This window comes from Pygoscelis adeliae, unplaced genomic scaffold, assembly GCF_000699105.1.
Source record: "Pygoscelis adeliae isolate BGI_AS28 unplaced genomic scaffold, ASM69910v1 Scaffold149, whole genome shotgun sequence".
In the NCBI taxonomy this organism is placed as follows: domain Eukaryota; kingdom Metazoa; phylum Chordata; class Aves; order Sphenisciformes; family Spheniscidae; genus Pygoscelis; species Pygoscelis adeliae.
Window position 1 is genome coordinate 2,417,949 of NW_008825494.1, and position 22,021 is coordinate 2,439,969.

The 22,021-nt window shown below is 35.9% G+C and overlaps 1 protein-coding gene across 1 annotated transcript in view; it reads left to right on the top strand.

Annotated features, from left to right (window-relative positions):
- Nucleotides 1-21,017, top strand: part of TUBGCP5 (tubulin, gamma complex associated protein 5) — a 53,085-nt gene extending 32,068 nt beyond the window's left edge. Inside the window, exons 4-23 of the mRNA XM_009331307.1 lie at nucleotides 58-154; nucleotides 1,418-1,497; nucleotides 1,996-2,131; nucleotides 3,163-3,280; nucleotides 4,725-4,814; nucleotides 5,389-5,482; nucleotides 5,782-6,028; nucleotides 6,218-6,420; nucleotides 7,256-7,371; nucleotides 8,727-8,995; nucleotides 9,967-10,165; nucleotides 11,651-11,839; nucleotides 12,795-12,977; nucleotides 13,258-13,342; nucleotides 13,446-13,566; nucleotides 14,560-14,738; nucleotides 15,499-15,624; nucleotides 16,215-16,303; nucleotides 18,800-18,900; nucleotides 20,014-21,017. Coding sequence (XP_009329582.1) covers nucleotides 58-154; nucleotides 1,418-1,497; nucleotides 1,996-2,131; nucleotides 3,163-3,280; nucleotides 4,725-4,814; nucleotides 5,389-5,482; nucleotides 5,782-6,028; nucleotides 6,218-6,420; nucleotides 7,256-7,371; nucleotides 8,727-8,995; nucleotides 9,967-10,165; nucleotides 11,651-11,839; nucleotides 12,795-12,977; nucleotides 13,258-13,342; nucleotides 13,446-13,566; nucleotides 14,560-14,738; nucleotides 15,499-15,624; nucleotides 16,215-16,303; nucleotides 18,800-18,900; nucleotides 20,014-20,060 — 2,769 coding nt within the window. The 3' untranslated portion in view covers nucleotides 20,061-21,017. The remainder of the gene's footprint in view (nucleotides 1-57; nucleotides 155-1,417; nucleotides 1,498-1,995; nucleotides 2,132-3,162; nucleotides 3,281-4,724; nucleotides 4,815-5,388; nucleotides 5,483-5,781; nucleotides 6,029-6,217; nucleotides 6,421-7,255; nucleotides 7,372-8,726; nucleotides 8,996-9,966; nucleotides 10,166-11,650; nucleotides 11,840-12,794; nucleotides 12,978-13,257; nucleotides 13,343-13,445; nucleotides 13,567-14,559; nucleotides 14,739-15,498; nucleotides 15,625-16,214; nucleotides 16,304-18,799; nucleotides 18,901-20,013) is intronic.
- Nucleotides 21,018-22,021: the final 1,004 nt, after the last annotated feature.

Sequence of the window (22,021 nt, forward strand, 5' to 3'; positions counted from 1 at the left end):
ACCAAAATCTTTTAGACCGCTTACTGACTTACCTTTTTTTTTTAATGTGTTCTAAAGACAGATACACACTATTCCATACTGTCTCTTCTGTTGTGTTTGTCTGATTCTCCATCCAACACCACCTATGTGGAAAAACCAAGAGTCAAAGAAGTGGGTAAGTTTACAAGATGTTTATATTGCTAATGAAAGATACAATCCGTTAACGCAGTCTGATAAGAAGGACATTTTTCCTCTCCATTTTATTATCTCCTTCACTTCAAGGTGCTTTATTGATTGTCTTTTTACGATTTATACATTTAAAATAGCCTGCAAATCTTTCCTACCCCCATTTATGTTACATTGCCTAATTAAGTTTTCCAGCCACCAGAGTACCTCGGGAGCTCTTTTTGGCTTGTACCGCTATCACATTACTAATGTTCTCCACCAGTTCAGCAGTGCTTACATGCTCAAAGACAGACAGCGGGTTTCTATCCTCAGTCTCTGTCTTGCACCTCAGTAGGAGGTCTGTTGAAACAGCTTTGGTGATGTAAATTCCTATGTTCCCTACGTAGTCAAGGAAAGGGAGATACCTTTGAAGGTTTCCAGAGAGAGGTCCCAGCTGCCTGCTTTCTAAAGTAGGACTGTTGCACTCAATGCCTAAAAATGAGGCTTGTGCTTAAGTTTGAGTGGATACCATCCCCCATTTGTTTACAGTGTTGTATCATAGACTGAAAGAAGAATATTTCAGACTAACCTAAAGAAAATCTTGCATCTTAAGATTCCTTTTTGAATGATCTCTGCACATTCCCTCGGCGGTGTTTTGAATGCACTTTCAGCCCATTCCAGGAATGTGAATATGAAGAGGTTATCTCAAACAACACTAATTACAGTTGAGTAAGCTTCATGTTTAAGATATAATACATTGTAAGTGTGATTGTTATCTTTAAAGTATTACACATCACATCATGGATATGTGGTGTCTTTCGGAGATTAAGACAGTTCTTGCTTTATGTTGTTTACAGTCCAGGATCCTTGTGCATATGTAAATTACACATTTAGAATGTTTCCACCGAGCTAAATGGGACTAGTCACAATATGTTGCATTCTTGCATGTTTTTCCAGGATTGAAACGTAGGGTAATGTAACATAATACAGATAAATGTGCTGATGGCACGCTATGTTGCATATTTTTGAGTGTATAAGCAACAAAATTGAGAATTAATAAATAAGGAATATACATGGTTGATACGTCACAATTTACATGTCATGTTGAAAGTGTATAACCTTGTTAAAGGAACAGTGGTGTAACCTTAAGTGGAAGGGAATGCCTTTTGTTTTAGATTTAGACTAACAAGGTAATTTTAACTTTGGAAATGTTTTTAGAAGAAAAGAAAGAGTTATGTGATACTTAGTATTTTTATATTTATACTTCTCTTAGAAAAGGAAGAAGAATTTGATTGGGGAAAGTATCTGATGGAAGGAGAAGAAATTCACTTTGGCCCAGGCATAGATACACCAGTAAGTAATTTCTTAAGGTAAAAAACCAAACTGTATAAACCGATTTGAAGTATGTTAGAGACCTGGTTGAGTTGTCTTAGTTTGTATGCTCTGCATGTTGATTCTCACAGGATTCCCTAATACGTTGCTTCTTACTTAATACCATGAAATACACACAGACCCAAGCAGAGTAACAGTAATACAAATGCTTTTGTTTTTCACCATGTTTTGACTTAGTCCTGCAACTAAACTGGCTCCTTCTGCTGAGCCCTGCCTGCTCCTAATCAGAACTCGCTGTAGTTCTGTGATCTTTCCCAGTTCTCTCATTTGTCTGGTTATTGATGTTATGTATAACTTAAACCACTCTCTGGTAGACAGTTATGTTAGTCTTAGTGTCCTGAATTTACTTTATAGTGGAAGAAAGAAGAGAATAGTTTATGTTTGGCTTGAATAGGAAGTCAATATATATCTGTCTGCTATGTTGTACTGAAGCGTACTGGGATTTGTTGCACTTAATAGGATTGGTCTGGAGAAAGTGAAGAGGAGGAAGACACTCAGCCTTTGAGCAGGGAGGACTCGGGTATTCAAGTAGACAGGACACCTTTAGAAGACCAAGATCCAAATAAGAAAACAGTACCTAATGTTTCCTGGAAAGGTTAGAATAAGCTATAATTCTTCTGATATAGTCATACATACTCAAATTTAGCAAGCTAATGCAGCTTTATTTATTATTCTTTAGTGAGGTGGTATGTTTTAGACCTATAATTGTAGTTTTAAGGTGCAGCTTATTGTTCGCTACTGCTTTTTTTTAAATTTTTAACAGTAAGGAAGCAATATGGAAGGTTTGATCTGATCTCTGCTGTTGCTAATGGAGAAGAATTCTGTTTATTTCTGTGGAAATATATGTGGATATTCCAATATCGAAATGAAAACTTATACAGTAAATGTAGCATGTAGTTATATGGATGTAATGTAAATTTTTATTATTAAGTATCAGAATGCTGAAACAAAATTTGGTTGACAACAGAAACAGTTGACTCAGTTCTGGGTGTGAAGCATTTTTGAAAAAAATAGTTTTACGTAATTAAAACACTAGTGGCTTAGTCTTGAATAGCTTCAGGGAGTATTAACTGTAGCTGTATATTTTTGCGTAGAATATTGTAGGATAGAGGATACCTTACATAAGAAGACTGCATAATATTCATACATTGTATAAGCAGTAAGCTGTCTAACTGGGATTAGGTAAAGTTTTCTTAATAATCACATTTAAGAAAAAAACATTTTTAGGTAATGTACTAAATGCATAGTAAAAAGGAACATAGTGACAAAGTTGGTGATATTTGGCACTTTATTTTTTAAGTCAGCTTAATTTTGTGTATATCATTTGAGAATTACCTGAGACAGAAGCCTATTTTCCAAGGAAGAATTGGAAACTACATAAATCTCCAAGTTTATTTTTTAGGACATTTGCAGCTTTTAGGAAATGAGGCATTTCTATGTAAATTAAGTTGTGCACGATGGTATCATATATATGAGTGCAGTAAAGTGTAAATAGTTGTGAATTGTAACTTACTTGAAAAGATCTGTGATTCTGCAGCTGAGCTTATTAATAACTTTTTCCTGTGTTTTATAAGCATTTCCTGAATAAATAAAAATACCTTACCGACTGTCCACGTGTTTTCACAGTTGGTGAACCCGATGCCCGCAGCTGGCTGGAGCAGCATGTCGTTCCTCAGTACTGGACAGGAAGAGCTCCTCGCTTTTCACATAGTTTGCACTTGCATTCCAACCTAGCTGCAGTCTGGTAAGAAAACAGTATCACTTACATATTCCTTACTGGTATATAATGCTAAATAACGACTTTATTAAGCATCTTTACTGCGGAAGCATAAAGACAGTACAGTTATTACTGAATTAGTTAAAAACAGTATTAAAAGGGTGCAAATTAATAAAATGAGCAAATGAGCTGTTTTTTCTATTAATAGATGCTTTTCCTTTTATTTAGTTTTTATTACGTTTGTCATATCAGAGAGAGGGTTTTCCTTTTTCAAAGAAGCAAATCTTATTGTTGAATTTTGTTTGGGCTGACCCTTACAAAGGTCTCTGAGGAACTAATACAGGTGGGTTGTAAGTCGTCCTGGAAGTGAGGAGCTCCCTAAAGTTTAACTTCTTGTTTGTTTTTGGTGCCTCCCTTACAAAGTTAGTCTTAAGCACAGATTTTACGTGGGGAAGGAACATAAAGTTGTGATCTGCTGCGGTTTTGGAAAAAAAATGAGAAGGAAGTTCAATTAAAAAAAAAAAAAAAAAAGCCTGATTCTTCCCTCTGTCCCAAATTCTGATGTATCAGTACTGCAGTAATACAGACCATTAGATTTGTCTTTGGTTCCTTAATTTAATGAATTTCTTAATCAAGGAGTTAACCAACCGACCCTAAAATAAACTTATCCAGCCAATTATGAACCAAAATTTACAGTGAATATTAGGAAATCAGTAACATAAATAAAGCAATGCTGTTTCTGTTGCAATGTTGTTAGCAGATGTATGTTATATATATGTATGCTATATAACTAGTATTAATTAATTTGGATTTTTGAATTTTGAACATGATCACATAAATTTTGCCACTGATGATATTAATGAATCAAAATACTACAAATGCGAATAATTGTTCTATACTTCACTAAAGTATGAAAAATACTGTGGAAGGTTTACAAAGAATTATGTAACATAGGATCATAAGGGAAAGTTCTTAGGTGGCTGTGAAAGTTTCCATTTCTTAAGTAAACTTTTGGGCTAAAGTGTGAGTTTTCTTATACGGGTGAGGGAAATCGATATTTTACTTTTTAGCTTAGTATTTTTAACAGAAAGTAACTATAAATTTTCACAGCATTGAATGAGAAATAATAAAATAATCAAGGATCAAGAATTTAAAAAAAAAAAAAAAAACAACAACCAAAACCCACAAAACCCAAAACAACGCAGATTCAGTACTTCAGGTATTTGCTACTTAATTGCCTGTGTTGCTATGTGCAGCTAGATGATATTTGAATGCTTTGCATAGTATTTTGCTTAACAATATGAAAACAAACTGCTTTTGTTTATATCCTTAAAATGCCCCCGCGAACATTGGATCTACTCAGATATAATTAGAACAAAACTGAGCCTTAAGATTATTGCTTCATTCTTACTTTCAGGGGATTCAGCTGTTATTTCAGCCGTTAAATTGTTTTCATTTCCTTTTTTCTAAGGGACCACCACTTGTACACCAGTGATCCTTTATATGTGCCAGAAGAGAGAACACTAGTTACTGAAACTCAAGTTATACGGGAAACTCTTTGGTAAGAGTTTCATCATCAAAAATGATGATGAAACAATGTGAATGCATCACAAAACCTGCGGTTTATCTTCTAGTATTTCTCTCAGGGAAATGAGAGATTTATCTTTGAAGTTGTGTCTGAAGAAAGAATTATTACTGAGCTTGCACCATTGCTGACAATAAAGATGCTGCTTGGGTGTGTTAACCATTCAGTTTCACAAAGAAGAAAGTACCTTACTACTTCTTGTATGCATTGATTCTTCAAGTCTAACTGTTAAGAGGAACCAATTTGTTCTTATCCTGCCCCTATGGATTTTTAATAGTGTCCAATTTTGGAAAGTAGGTTTGAGTCATCCTACAGCTGGAAATTATCTCAACTGTAAAGGAACTTTAGGAGATGTTTACTTGATGCCAGTGTTTTATTGTTCTTGTTCTAGCAACAACTTACGGTACCAATAGCATTGTACTTGATCTGTGGTCCCCTTTTATTTGAAGAAAACAATTTTTTAGGCCAGGGAGAGCTAATTCTTTTATTAATTATATAATTATGAGTCCATTAAGGGGAAAAATTACTACTCTCTTTGTTTCTTTTCAAGGCTACTTTCAGGAGTGAAAAAGCTTTTTATATTTCAGCTGAATGATGGAAAAGTGGCTGTGCGGAATGATATTATTGTAACTCATTTAACCCATGTAAGTTGTTTCTGAATCTCAGCTGCATATATCTGTCATTAGAAAGATGTAATTTTGGGGAAAAGGAAATGAAACTGCTTGCAGAAAAATCACATTTCCTTTGACTATGTTAAGAACATCTGACTTAATAAAACTGAATGGGCTGTTCCCATATCTGAAAATGTGATGAAGCGATAGAGATGGCAGAACTTTATTACATTTTAATTTATAGAAATATCTTGTGATTTAATTTTTAGGCTTTATAAAATACAAATTTTTATTAGATGATTCTAAAAAGTTCTAGGCTTTTTTTTTCCTAGAATTGCCTGAGATCTGTATTGGAGCAGATAGCGGCATATGGTCAAGTTGTGTTTAGACTACAGAAGTTTATTGATGAAGTGATGGGACACAGCCCGGAAAGCATAATGCATGGAACAGTTTCCACTCCAAAGAAAACTACTGAAGCCCCGTTCAGAACTTACCAAGCTTTTATGTGGGCCTTGTATAAATATTTCATTAGCTTTAAAGAAGAACTTACTGAAATTGAAAAATGCATAATCAACAAAGGTACAGTGCAAGGGAAATTTTACAAGAGGGGGGGACGCAAGGAAATTTTTATAAGAGGGAAATGTGAAAAACATTATGCAGATACATTTTGAAACTGTGAAGGATGCCATGCTGTATTTTAAAACCTCGTAAACAAAATTTGATTTCTCTTGCATGTTACCTTTATACATCTTTGGGTTTTTTTTCCAGATAAAACAGTCACACTTTCAATAGTAATAGATAAGTTGTCTCCCCGACTGGCACAGCTGAAGGTACTTCACAAAGTTTTCAGCACAGGAGTAGCGGAAGTGCCACCTGACACTAGAAATGTTGTGCGAGCATCTCATCTGCTTAATACTCTCTACAAAGCTATTCTTGAATATGACAGTGTTGGAGAAGCATCTGAGCAAACGGTAGGGGAAATCGTTCCTTCCTTAAGAGAACAACACACTAGAATATTTAGTAACTTAAATTTCTTCATGGTGATGGAGTACACTAGCCTGCAGCTACCAAGCATTGACGACAAATTTGATAGCCATAATGCATTACTGTTTTCTGACAGGAGTTCACTCAGCCTGGACAAAAGTCAGATTTATGAGGAGATCAGCAGCAGTGTGGTTTTAGGACTGAGGGGAGGAACAGTGGGGAATGGGAGACCAGGAAGCTGTTGTGAAAGAGGGAGCTTTGGAATAGCTTTCCCTCCTTCTATTTCTACAGCTGCATAATTCAGTTAATGCTGAAATGTAGGGTTGTGGGTTTTTACAGTAACTTGTTGATTATACTACTGAAAATGTAGTAGATGTCATCTACTTTTGTTTTCCTGTTTTCTGCGTTATAAAACCACGGAATGTTTTATGGCTATCCCTTACTGTTTAAGGGATGTTAGAGTGAAAAAAATGAAAACTGCTGTTTGGGTCTAACTGCGATGACAAAAGTAACAAGGAAGCATGCACAATGCAGGCTTCCATTAAAACGACTAAAGCTATAAGTTTTAGTTTAACATTTTATCTTTAAAAATCCTTAAGTGTAGTTATGTGTATCTCATAAACTATACTTGCACAACTAAGAAGTTAGGCTTTGCCGTATTGCTTCTAATGCTTAGTATAAAAATATTCAGCCACTTTTTCTTTTTCTCTCCCTGTCCCCACCCCCCACCCCCCATTATATGTCACTTGCCTAGACCATCCTCTTCAGAAGCACTCTGATCCTCCCTGTCCCCCCCCCCCCCCCCCCCCCCTTTACATTCAGGTATCCCTTCTGTTCTCTCTCTGGGTTGAAACTGTGAGGCCATACTTACAGACAGTGGATGAGTGGATAGTCCATGGTAATTTGTTTGATCCTGCAAAGGAATTTATCATTCAGAGGTAGGGGTGCTGATACTGGACGCACATAATGCTGTGCAAGTATGAATACAAAACCTGCTATAGGACCTAGCAGGTAAAGGGTTACAATAAAAGTAGGTTTTCACGTTTGTTATTTTACTTTAAATAGATTTAATTTCTTAATCATACTTCAATAACTTGTCTCAAACTTCCCATTAGGGAAATTGCATTAGATATGGAGCCCTACCAGGTATTGTTCTGGAATAGAAATCAGTTGTTTTATTTTTTCCATCTATAATAAATAATCAGCAGTCTGACTCTAAGTGTGTTGACTTTTTTAAAAGCAATTAACCATTTTTCAAAACCAAGACATTTGTAAAAATCACAAAATTTACTTTTTAATTCTTCTACTAATCTATGGTTGTTATAAATCAAATGCTATTTAGAATTAAAATACTCATTGCTTCTGACTTGTAGTACAAGTTAATATGGTGTCTTGAATTACATGCACATATCCTAAATATTATTTGAGCTGGTAATTTCTCTTCTGTTTGTATGCTACGTTTTGCTGGTCCCTTTTTTGACAGCTTGAACTGGAAAGTGAATATAGAAATTAGAATTTTGGCTTGTAATTACAAATCCATTTCCCCCTATTTGCCAAACTTAATTGAACCGCTGTCTGTTAAGGCAGGTCAAGGTGAGCATGAAGTTAAGAGTACTGTTGTAATAAATCCTTAGTAGCTGAGATCTTTAACATCCTTATTATGTCCTACTTGACTTTTCTTTCTGTGGTTCTGTAGTTATGTTTTCAGTGCTACTAATGGGGTGATTTCAACTTTTATTTATATTTGTGCTTCATTTTAATTATCTAATTTAGGTTGTTTTCCATCTGACTTCAAAGACCAAACTCTGTATCTGATGTAAACAACACAAAAAAGCAAAGTGAACTAGGAATTGAGTTTCACCTACTCCAGAATTTTTCAGCTTTCGCAGTAGTATTTGTTTCGCAGTAGTATTTGTTTCATTGTGCATTTTAAAGAAATCTGAAAGTCAATCACTAATCATTTTGTTAAGGATGCATGCCACTGTGAATAGATAACTTCCTGGACAAATTTAATTATAATTACTCTAGTTGCCTTGGTTTGGGGGTTTATTTGGTTATGCAATTGTTTCATCTCCTGTGAGCTGATTCTTTATCCTGCTAAAGCTATCATCCTTTCTAGAGGTGTCTAGGTAGTTTGTGATATGAATGAGCTTATTTTATATAGTTTTGAAAGTGCTTCTTGACTGTTCTAAGAGAAAGGCAAAGCATAGAGCGAAGATGATATGCATCTTCTAGTAATGAAGTTTCATCTTTTGAAAAGGGAAATACTCAACAGCCTTTTATTTCTTTGCAGAAACAAAAATGTTCCAGTTAACCACAGAGATTTTTGGTATGCTACCTACACATTATACAGTGTATCAGAGAAGACGGAGAATGAAGAGAAGATGAGTGATAATGCCAGTGCCAGTTCTGGCAGTGATCAGGCCCCTTCAAGCAGGCAACACACTATGGTCTCTTTTCTGAAACCTGTGCTGAAGCAAATCATCATGGCTGGAAAATCCATGCAGCTGTTGAAGAATCTTCAATGCAAAGATGGCTCTCCGCAGCAGGTTGCGTCAAGAGGTGAGATGTCAGTTTGTGGACTATCATGCCTTAGGGTATCTAACAGTATGAGTGTATTTTTTTGTAGTAGTGTTTCCATGGTTTTAGGATAATGTAACACTCCGTGTTGAATGTCAGTATCATGGTTGGTAAATTCAGGCCTGACTGACAACACTTGCTCTTCCAATGCAAACAAGTGGAAAGAGCAAAGTGAATAAAGATTGAGCGTTCCCTTTGCTTTTTAATGCTTTAAATTTTTCTTAAACTTGTTTTCATGTGCTGGCAAAGCTTTTTTTTTTGTTACGAGACAAACGAAAAACAGCTTGTATGTTCTAATAGTAAAACTGTTTTGTTTTAATAAATAGTTGTTTTTCATTACTAAGTGGTTGAATAATTCTGAGATAGCATGCGGAACTTTTAAAAAAAATAGCTTACTAATAATTAGATGAAAGATATTTGGATATTTGGGATGTTTATCTTGAATGATTGTAAAACATAGTACAACAGTGTAACCAATGTTGGTGGGGTTTTTTTTGTTTGGGTTTTTTTTTTTTTGAGGAACCAAAATACATTTTTTAGTTTTGATGTTTCTTGATGTTTAGAAGTAGAGATAGTTAAATTATTTTGGAGACCCTCCAGGTTTATTTCCCCCTTTGGTGTGAGAATATAACCCGTCCTAGTGAATACTGAAGGGTTGTTTCAGTTGCTAAGAATTAACTGCCTTTGCACCTGAAGGAGGAAGTTCTCTAACAGTCTCAGAAATATTTCAGACACCCATCCAGCCATCCATTTGAACATATGCCTGACCTTAGGCATTGGACTAGTCCTACCGTTTTAGCAGTACTTATTTAAATACGTATTTGAGTTTTTTCTGAATAGTGGCCTAAATTTAGTATGTTAAAAGTTAGCAGGTACATGTTGGACTTCTTTTAGTTCAGATGATGTTTGCTCTTAGAATGAAATCTTACCGTGGAATGTGTTGCCCAATTTAGATGCTGAACGAAAGAGTTTGTATACACTGTTCTTGGAATCGGTGCAGTCTCGCCTGCGGCATGGGGAAGAGTCTGTTCCAGATATTATTACAGAACAGCAGGCCACAAAGCAGAGCCTGATAAAGATGCAGTCCATAGCAGAAAGACACTTGGAACTGGATGATGTCCATGACCCACTGCTGGCTATTAATTTTGCCAGGTAAACGAACAATCTTCCTGCTGTGTTGTTGAGAGCAATGTTCTGCCTGGTGACATTTGGTAGACCAAATTTTTATTGCCGCTGCTGCTGAAAACAAGCAAGCACAGAATAAAGAGGAGCACCAACAGTCAGTGACAGAAGCTAAATGAACACTACCCTTGTGCTTAGTTAAAGAAAAACAATTAACATCAGTGAAGAATCTGCTACTCGCATCTGTTAGTAGTCTTTATCATAACAGGCTTTTAGCAAATAAGTGTTTTAATAGTGAATGCTGGTGTAAAATCTAAACTTTTAAATGTGTTTGCTTGGAATTTGTACACAATGTCTTTGATTTGTACCAAGTATATTCTTTGAAGAATGCAGCTTCAATTGTGCTGTGCTTAAACAATTTAACTTTAAAAGTCTTTCAAAATTCACGTTAATTGCATAAAAATTCTTCATTCTTCATAATGAGGGAAGTCCTACAGAGGTTATAGATGTCTTGGAAATTAGCAGGAGAGGCAAACTCTGAAAATCTCACTTATTTTGTGATTACAAATAAGAAAATAGCTATTTATGTTTTTCCTAAATACTAGTTGGCGATTTACATGTTTTCATTTCCGTCCTAGGAGGAGTTTGTTTTAAAGAAATCATAATTAATAGTAGATAAGACTCTATTACTTCCCTTGTTCATTGGGACTATTCTGTTTGTCAAAATGGATAGATTAATTCAATGTCTGACTCATCCACTCTATTAAGGCAGTAGCTGCTATGAGCCGGGCTTCCTCTTACAGTGGATTCAGCTAGCAAGCTGAATTTTACAAATTATGTAATTTTTAGCTTTTTACAAATTATTACAGCTTTTTACAAATTATTATAATAATTTGCTTCTTTCTGTGACAAAATAGTTAAACTTACCAAGTGTAGACTGCAGATACTCTCTTCCCATGATATGATGTTACAGATAATATATAGGGACCCCATATTTAAGGTGCCACAAACCAATTCTCCATGTGTGTGGTGTCAGGTTTTTCTTTTTTGTTGTTGTTGTTGTTGTTGGGTTTTGCTTTTTTTTTGGGGGTGGTTGTTGTTCAAATTTTTAGTTGTTTCTTTAATTTTATTTTTCTTTCCTGGGAAGTTCATCTGACTGCTGTATATGCACAATATAGTTTTAAAAGTTCCTATGACAATGGGTTTGTTTATTAAGCTGTATAGTGTTTGAACTTGATGTTATTTTTCAGAATTATTCCTTGAGCAATTACGTGATTATAGTATGCCATCCCTTTTTGATATTCTTATGCCTGGTCATACAAAAATAGTATGAAGGATCACTTAATAGGCTGGATATGTACTATAGTTATGAAACAGCTTTTATTACTTCTCCACCATATATTTTAGAGCAGAGGATCCAATTTTGATTAAAATCTTTGAAGGTATGACATTTTTGTTTTCTATATTGTATGAACTATGAACCTTCTTCCCTAAGCAGTTTGTTTTATTTTGAAGATTATATTTGGAACAGAGTGACTTTCACGAGAAGTTTACTGGTGGGGATGTTTGTGTAGATAGATCCTCAGAATCCGTGACCTGCCAGACTTTTGAACTGACATTGAGGTCTTGCCTTTATCCGCACATAGACAAGCAATACTTGGAATGCTGTGGTAATCTAATGCAAACTTTAAAGAAGGATTATAGGTAAGAAAGTAGATTTGTTTTTCCTTAACTTTTTTTTAACTACCGGTGGTATGCTGTACACTAAAAGCAGGGATTTTGTTTCTAAAAGCAGTGTTGTGTTTCTACTCCAATTTGATAATCAACAATAAAATCATTAAGGAGGAAAGGAAGATCTAACATGATAGAATCCTGGGTGAAAACTTGGTCTAGCTTAAATCAACAGCAAAGCTGTCATTTGTCTTCAGTGGATGTTCAATAGGGAAATTGTTTCAAACAGTACTTTTAATAGTGTTGTCATTTGAAACTGGAAGAACAATTTTAGGAAGCTAGAATATATTTAATATGAGATTCAGTTATGCTACTATAAAATGTGTAGTAGACAAAAGAATATTATGTGGTATTTTTATATTACTTAGAGTAAAATGGCCTATTCCTTTTACCTTCCAGGTGGTCATAAGTCGTCATACTTTTAATCTGTCTGGAATACTTAATGAATTTATACTCACGGTTCTTGTGAGAGTTGTAGCGGTACTATTCTTCCTACTTTATCAGAAAAGGAAAATCCGTATCATAATTTTCTGGGGCTCCATATTAATGTCTCTTCTTTGACAGAACTCTCCCTGAAATTGCATCTTCTTCCTTAAGTTCTGTTTAGGGAGAGAGTCAGGATTTCCGAACTCTAAGCTATTTCTGAGAATTGCCTAGCCCGTAAGAGAGCTGAATACCGTGAGCACTTCCGCTGAAGCTGTTCAAGCTTACAGGAAAAAATGGCTTGTTTTGTTTTGTTTTATTTGAACATATGTGAAGGCTATCTGAGGGTTAAGCAGAGGATTTGCTGTGGACTTCATTAACTTCGTGTTCAGTAGTGAGTTCTTGTAGTGAAGAGGTTTTAAGATTTTTGTTTCTGTAACAGTTGTGTTTGATTTCACTTGTATGATTAAGACTAAGGAAATGTTACATGTTTGTTCCTGTTTAGGCTTGTAGAATATTTGCAGGCAATGAGAAACTTTTTCTTACTTGAAGCTGGAGATACCATGTATGACTTCTATACCTCTATTTTTGACAAAATTAGAGAAAAGGAAACTTGGCAGAATGTTGCTTTCTTAAATGTTCAACTTCAAGAAGCAGTTGGGCAACGCTATCCAGAGGACAGTGCAAGGTAAAATGCAAAATCTTGCAAAATATAGTTTAGTTATGTTTCTTTCGCACTTACCTATACTAATGTACTTAACTTGTATAGCACAATACTAATTATTTTGTACACATTAAAAGAATCTGTTGTAATGAAATTTTGAGCTGTTGTCATCTCTTCTATCCAAGTCCCCCAGATGAAGTCAGACAGTTGGTATTTAGCCATAAGAAATAAAAAAAACTTAATGAAACTAACCACTAGTTTAAAACGGATTATCACCGATTAAATCACTTGTTTCCTTGCACAGGTTGTCTATATCATTTGAAAGTGTTGATACAGCAAAGAAGAAACTCCCTGTCCACACCTTAGATGGTTTGACACTGAGTTACAAGGTAGTGAGTTAATATTGCTGTAGTTCTTATTCTAGAACAGATTTGAAATGTTGTATTAAAGTGACTTACATTTTCTGTCTTGATTATCCTCTCCTCTTGTTAGGTTCCTTGGCCTGTGGATATAGTTATAAGCTTAGAGTGCCAAAAAATTTACAATCAAGTTTTTCTGCTCTTGCTGCAAATAAAGTGGGCCAAGTATAGTCTAGATGTCTTACGATTTGATGGTAAGAAACTTCTTCAATGAAAGATACTCTAAAAACTTTGTGGTCTAAGGATATAAATAGTCTGCTGCTTTCTGCAGTAAGTAGTATAAACCAGAATTTTGATTCATTCTATAAAATACTAACTTCTATAGCTTCGCAAGTCAGATATATTAAGCAGGGCATGTTTTCACTTCTTTTCAGCCTTAGGGACAACACTATTCATGCATTCCCTTTGTCTCTTTGATGCAGGTCTAGTTAGTTGTATTGGAAATTTGTTACTTTATTCTTCAGACCTTGCTGTTGAAAGAAGGTCTGTCTACCACACCCTAATGTTTTGTTTTATGTATAGTCCCAAGTTTTTATGAGCAATACCTTGCAAACAAGTTAAGAAAAGATGAAAAAAATACTCTATTTGAGATTGAAACAGTAAGCTAGATAGTTGGGAATTCATACTCTAAGCTGCAATTTAAATAATTTGGGGATTGTAGAAAGAGGTCTCTTAGTGTCTCCTTCACCAGGTTAAAGTTTATACTCTTCCTGTCCAATGTGAAGTGGATACACACTTCATGTCCTAGAAAAATAAATGAGAAAGTTAATGGGTTCATCTATGTTTTGTACATCAGTTAAGTAATTCTTTTCCTAAAAGTATGTCGTTTTCTATTGTTTAAACTTTATGGGTATGGCTTTGTGCTTAGGTCTTTTCCCCTTTGTGGAGACAGTATACACATTTACTTTTAATGTAGATTTTTTTTTTTTAATTCTTTCACATAATCTTTAGATCTTAAATAGCGTTTCCTATTCTAGTATTTAGCAAATTGCATTGTACATATACTGTCACACTATTCAGTATATTGTTGCTATATTCTAATAACACGTCTGAATTGCAAGAAAAATCTTAAATCAGTATTGTGTGCAGAATAATAAGAAATAACAAATTTCAGTTTTAAGTAACATTTTAGCCTAAGTTTGTCTTCATAAGCGCTTCAATATAATACTCTTGCCTTTTCTTTTTAGAACTAGTTTGTGCTGCAGAAAACCCACAGGTTAAGGAAGGAGCTTTATTAGAACAAGGAACGCTTCCTCTATTTGGACCGCAAACAGAAAGTATAAAACAACAAATACATCGCATGTTCCTCTTAAGAGTGAAACTTATGCATTTTGTTAACAGCCTGCACAACTACATCATGACTAGGGTTTGTCTTATATCACAATTCCATTTATATTAAGAACTTGTAACTGGAGATGCAGTATTAATTTTCTTTTAAAACATTAAAAAGACAAAAAAAGCAAAATCTTAGTCTAATGTCCTTTCTGCAAAATGATTTTGAGCTAAACGTGTTTCAGTTTTAACTTGGCAGTTTTAAATCAGTAATTCTAAAAATGCTTTAGAAGTTCTACATGCATATGACTGATCTTTGGATATTACTAGTTCTTTTTGACTGTTTCTCCCTGTGCTAGATGACTGAAGCAGTTATGTAAAAATAGGTTTCTGTAAGTTGTTACTCTTTTAAGAGCTATTATGCTTATAAAAGTGTTGCTACAGACATTTTAGTTAAATGGATCCTTCTCAAAAATCTCAAGTACACAGATCCAAAAGTGTATACATGACTTCTCAAATATAAAGGCAATGCCTGTAGATTCATACCTGCTCTACTATTGCCTTTTTTTGCCTTTAATGAAATTAATATACTCCAAATCAGCTCCTCTGGGGATTGTCTGTCTGCCCTTGTGCAATGGCAATATTCCTGTTTATATGACAAATGTCATTGTGCGGTTATGAGAAGAGCTCAAATTTTTTGCTATTGATGGTAATTTGGAGGGTGAGCCTAAAATTTGAGAGGGGAAGAGTGAATGAATCAGGCAATTTTAGGCTGTTAAAAAAAAAATATTGGAAGGGAGTCATAAGCACTTGTGTGCTACGTGGAATTTAATAACCATGGTTGTCTTTTTAAGATTCTTCACAGTACAGGCTTGGAGTTTCAGCATCAGGTAGAAGAAGCCAAAGATTTAGATCAATTGATAAAGATTCATTACAGATACCTATCTACAATCCATGATCGCTGCCTACTGAGAGAAAAGGTGGGTAAAAAAATTGGCATATTTGATATATTGAGTTTAGCAGGACAAGAAAGTAGTTTAGTACTAATTATGCTGTCTATTTTGCAGTTCATACATACTAAGCAATATATAGGTACTCTTAAGGAAATTGTAGCTTTTCCGGAGTTAACACTGAGATCCAGTTTCTCTTGCAAGTCTCAGCTCAATTCTATCAAGGAGAGAAGATAAACTTAAATTCTTTATATTGGATTTTAAATGACTCGTTTCTAAGAGATGGAAGGATTTGACCAAACTGAGGCTTGGTAATGTAATGAGGATTATACCTACTGGTATGGCAAGGAATTGGAGGTACATGGATAGCATTGTAGGCTTTTATCCCACATACTGTTTGTGCATAGTCCTCATCAAAATAGTCAGCCGTGAAATGAATTAGAGAGCAAACACAAAACACATCTTAAATTTAGAAGAATCACATTGTATTTAGGAGATTGTTTTTATAGATCAGATTAAATGGCATGGGATACCTTTGTATTGCAGCTTAATAATGAAAATGATTATGCTTAACAATGCATTTCTGACTGTTACTCCTTTTGTTTTACTTGTTATTTCAGGTGAGCTTTGTGAAAGAAGCTATAATGAAAGTGTTAAATTTAGTACTGATGTTTGCAGACCGTTGGCAGGCTGGTTTGGGGGCTTGGAAGTAAGTATACATACCTAAAATTCTACATGGTCATAATTTCACAGCTCAGAATATGATTTCAAGATATTTTTTGTGTGAAATAACAGGACTTTGCTCAGTATTTAACAGCAGATACCAGAGGCTAATTGCTATTTCTTAGCAAAAGTGAAATTTATATTAGATAGAACTTAACAAGTTTAATGCACTTGTGTCAGTGTATGTTCAGTATTTTCTAATTAAAAGGCTGGCCAATATATAACGTCTAAGTATTTGAAAAGATTGTAGAGCATAGCAACAAAGAGGGTTTTCTTTTCCTTCATATTTGTTCATAATGGTAAAATGAGAGGTTCACAGGTTTGGTTTATGATCGTGTTTCCTGGCGATGATTTAAAATTGTAGGCAGCTAGATGTTGACATTCGTTAATTGGTTTATGAAAAGTGGAATTATTTTGTTTGGCCTTCATTCTAGAAGGCAATACATTTTTGTTTTTCTTTAAAAAAAAAATCTAATCTCTAAACCTCCTTATTTTTCTAATCTGGACTGTCCAAATTATAAAGCCTTTGTAAAAAAAAATTGTGATAAAAATGTGAAGCTGTTGAAGTCAATGAAAGTTTTGCCACTGACTTTGGAGTCAAGATTTTCATGCAGAATATTTGATTCCACTAGTTCAAATGCTCAGATTTTGTATTATTGGTAAAATCTGAAGTTATTCATGGTCTATCCTTTCCCATAGTACCTTTTCTGTAGAAACAACCTGGGACCAGGTGTCATAGTTGGGATTTTTAGAAAAGATGTGTGCTTCCTTATGTGCCATGATTGAAGTTAGAAACCCACCTGTAATTTCCAAGATAAGATTAGTTTGTTGGCCTGGGAATCAGTTGCTTTTCTCTGAGCCATCCCTTAGACAAGATTAAAAATAAGGTCTGATTTTTTTAGAATAGAATAGACTAGTTCAGTTCGAAGGGACCTACAATGATATCCAGTCCAACTGCCTGACCACTTCAGGGCTGACCAAAAGTTAAAGCCAGTTGTTAAGGGCATTGTCCCAATGCTTCTTAAACACTGACAGGCTCGGGGCATCGACTGCTTCTCTAGGAAGCCTGTTCCAGTGTCTGACCACCCTCTCGGTAAAGAAATGCTTCCTCATGTCCAGTCTGAACCTCCCCTGGTGCGGCTTTGAGCCGTTCCCACGCGTCCTGTCACTGGACACCGGGGAGAAGAGCTCAGCACCTCCCTCTCCACGTTCCCTCCTCAGGAAGCTGTAGAGGGCAATGAGGTCGCCCCTCAGCCTCCGTTTCTCCAAACTAGACAAGCCCAAAGTCCTTAGCCGCTCCTCACAGGACATGCCTTCCAGCCCTTTCACCAGCTTTGTTGCCCTCCTCTGGACACATTCAAGTACCCTTAACATCCTTCTTAAATGGTGGGGCCCAGAACTGCACACAGTATTCAAGGTGAGGCTGCACCAGCGCTGAATGCAGCGGGACAATCACTTCTCTTGACCGGCTGGTTATGCGGTGTTTGATGCACCCCAGGATGCGGTTTGCCCTCTTGGCTGCTGGGGCACACTGCTGACTCATATTGAGCCTCCTGTCGACCAGCGCCCCCAGATCCCTTTCTGCAGGGCTGCTCTCCTGCCACTCCTCTCCCAATTTATACTTTATACTTTTGCTTGTGTAACCTGCTGCTTGAAGGATGAATGATAGCGTGCAAGTCTCCAAGGCTATGTCTAACACTCAAGGGCTGATCTATGGCCCTGAGACCAGCTGGTGCGGACTGGCTCACATCCATATTTTTCAGGACTAGTTCTCTTTGGCACAGATGCTACCTAGAACTTGGATCCTGCCCTCCTGTGGCATTAGGAAGTTGCTATTTTTGGAGTGCTTTTCTGATTCAAAGTGTCAGAAATAATTTGTGAAGGCTGTTGATAAAGACTGAAACTCAGGGCATGTGGTTGCATGCTCTTGGATGTGGCAGAAAAAGTCATAGCTGATGTAGTGTCATCCGTATCCTCTTGGGAGAGGGGAAAAAGGAAAGGAGTGACTATTGTGAACTACATCTTCTCCCTCCTCTGGTGAGTGCTAGCCGGCACAGTCCAAAGTAGAATTCAGGAGTTGGCTGATAGTAAAGCAGTGTGTGTGTCCCTGATTTATTTGGCAGTGTAGGTTTACCTCAAGGAGCTCTGAAGCAATAGGGACCAGGAATGGCTGTCTTGAAATACAAAGCTAGTAGGAATAATAGTTGTCAGTTGGAACCACACAGTTCCTCCTAGTCACTGCAGAGCTTTCTAAGGTGATGAGGAAATTATTAATGCCGTCGTGATAGTGCTCAGATACTCCTGACAAAATTGCTTTTGTTTTCTAGAAGTAGTATACACAGGCATAACTGAAATACTGTAACTTCAAGCCAGAGTGTTATGCAAAGAGTACTTTTGGCATTTACTGTCAAGTTTTGGTCATATTTTGAAGATAACATAGTGGCTAGTCCATTAAGCATTCCTCTGTTAAACTGTTTCATAGGATGGAATCCATAGAGAAGATGGAATCTGATTTTAAAAACTGTCACATGTTTCTTGTAACTGTTCTCAACAAAGCTGTCTGTCGAGGCTCTTTTCCTCACTGTAAGTACATGAGGCTTTTCACATACCTGCACTTACTGGGACGCAAGCTTTACTAGGAATGTATTTATGTTTTAATCTGGCTTAATGTTTGTCAGTACATCTTAAAGAATCTCATTTTGTGAGGTACGCACAGAAGGACACGAAGCCTTACTTCTTAAGAAGTTAACCATTATTTTTTTAGAGTATTCGTCCCATGCTTTTTTTTATGACAACTGTCTTCAGTTTACCTGTTTTCTTGATGAGGGGATGTTGATGTAGCCAAGCAAGTGACAAGCAGTTTTCTAAACGAATGAAACTAAGTTCTGGAGGGCATAAAGAGCATTCTTTCTGTTGTTGTTGGATGACAGCTGTGATATATCTTGAACAAATAAAATATTGGTATTATGGCACCTCAGCTGCAACTGCTCCGAGCTCTTGGCTCTGCCCATCTGTTGGGAGTTACATCCTCAGTAGCAGAAACAGTGGAAGACGACACGTCTGTGCTTCTACTTGCAGCCTGATATTAGCTTAAATCGCTAATCAGTGCCAGTTTGAGTTAGGGGGGCAACTGCTGAATGGGGTTAGCTGGGATGTAGATGCATGTTCTAACAGGTTTTTACACCTCGTGTAGATGTGGTGCTTAGGGACATGGTTTGGTGGCGGGCTTGGCAGTGCGAGGTTGACGGTTGGACTTCGATGATCTTAAAGGTCTTTTCCAACCTAAATGATTCTGTGATTCTAAAAGAGGTAATATCTGACATCACTGCTACTCAAGTCTACAAGAGCTTGTCTGAGCTTGTCTGGAAGAACCGTCTGTGAGAATGGCTTACTGCATATAACCCCCCACAACGTTTATTCATTTTTTTTTGTGTACAGCAGTTAGTGTTTCAAACAGAGCTAATTTCTTACCAGTTCTTACCACCTGAAATAACTAATGGATAACTGATGATGAAAGTGGTGAAATATTGTCTAAACTGTCAGAGATTCATAAAATGTCTTACCGTCTTAAATTCTGAAGTGTTACAGTTTAAAAAATAAACTGGTATCTTCCTTTTAAACTACAGAATTGAATATTGTGATAAACATGTGCTGCAAATGCAAATATTAACTACTTTTTTATGGTTTGGTTCGCAGTGGAATCTTTAGCTTTGTCGCTGATGGCTGGCATGGAACAAAGTTAACACCTGAGTCCATTGAATTAATAAGGAACCGAAAGCAGCATTTATGTTGAAAATTCCCTTGTAAGCATTTTACACTCCAGTTTGAAATGTGTATAGCTAAATGACGCTGGTGGTTTGGAGCTGTGTAAAATATTTTAAAATGTAAATAATGTACAGGTATTTAGGTGTATTGGTTGTGGCAGTATTTTTCTCTGTATGTATATGCTTTCAACATCACAAAACTTGTACAGTGTAAAGTTCATCCTGTGTAAACAATCTTACTTGAAAATACATAAAATGTATTTCATGCTGTAAAAGGGATTTATTTTTTGTTTAATTATGAATAATTGCTGATTTACTTTTTCCCATTAATTTTGCGGCTGTGAATAGGTCCCAGGGCAGTGTGGAGTGGTGTGACTCAATTCTTATTATTCAAAAGGTTGGTTGAGTTAATTTTTGGCCTTTTTTTCTTTGAAAAAAGGCTAAGAAGCATTCATTTTATTTGCTTAATGGTTCTTTAGAACTCTTTGGGAACAGTTATGACTGTTATGATAAGCTGATGTAAAAAATACAAGATTAGCTTATCAAAATGGGTTATTGCAGACCATAAAATACCAATTTTTTTTTAATGTTAAATGATCAAATGTTTACTAATTTTAGTGGTAACTCTTGTCAGTTTAAGTAGGATCAAGATCACAGTGTGTAATATATTAATTTTAACTATTGGATTGTTGAGATGTTTCAGAGGTGGTCAGATATGACTTGACCGTTCTCCCCCTCCTAAGCCTTTTACAAACAACCCTTACATCTAATAGCTCATCTCTTGTAAAGTGGTAGATTGTAATACAGAAGGGTACATTTCTGGAGAAGTGAACGTGGAATGTGTTCTGCACAAGATGACTTGCCCTGTCTCCTCCCCACGGAAGTTTCTCTGTAATTCTGGCATCAGTACACCTGCATTTAAAAAGAGAAAATAAGTCATAGCCATTTACCTCTTTATTTATTTGAATAAATAAAAGATTTAATAATTGGAATTTCACTGTTGTGTGTGTTTCTGCTGAAATCCAGTTGGTAACTTAAAGTTTGAGGGCTGTTTCTGCAAGGTAAATGAAGTACATTACTACCAACTGTGCAACTGTGTGGCTCACACTATAAAATTATTTTTTTCAGCTGTGAACTAGTAATTAGTCTGTATGAAAATGAATATCGGGGTTCTTGTTTGAACAGGAGATCTCAAAAGGTTCTTCCAAGTTATAGCCATAAAATGTTTTCAGGAAACAGATTTGATTTTTTTTTTTTTAAAGTGTAACACTGGGAAACTTTCTGCTGCCCCGTAGCATGTTCTTTTTTTGTTTGACTGACTGGAGGTTTTGCTTTGGAGAACATTATGTTTGTGTTATCCTCTGCTACCACATGACACTCTTTTCCAAGTAGATGTTTTGTGTGGTAGGTGGACACTTATTAACAAAAGTAATTTGTACTTCCAATTTACCATGACTGATTCTCATTTGAGATTCCATGTTAGTTATTGCATGCAGAGGCAGCGTATGTTCTTTATTAACTGTTTTCTTGCTCATTCAGAGTAAAACTGAACAGCATACTAACGGTTTTAAAAGGCATACTTGTACTAGGAAGTTCAGTGCTTGTATGCACTCGTTCATTACTTTTTGAGTACATGTATGTCTTGTGCTCTGTGCTTTTAAAAAATCTAACAAGCGGTGGCTTTATTTCTCTTTTCTATACAGTGATTACCTTCAGTGAAATGACTGCTTTTCATAGCCTTACCTCAGATAATATTAGCTAGATATGGGAGAAAAAAATGCTTCAATCCTTCATGTTGTTGAAACAATAATTCCTAGTAAACCCCTTTGCAGATTTTACTTATTTTATTTGAAAGACCCCATGCAAGTGAAAGATTTTGCTGTTTCACCCAATTTCCCCGCTTAGGAATTAACCTGGCATTCTGCAGAGAGGCTTCTGTG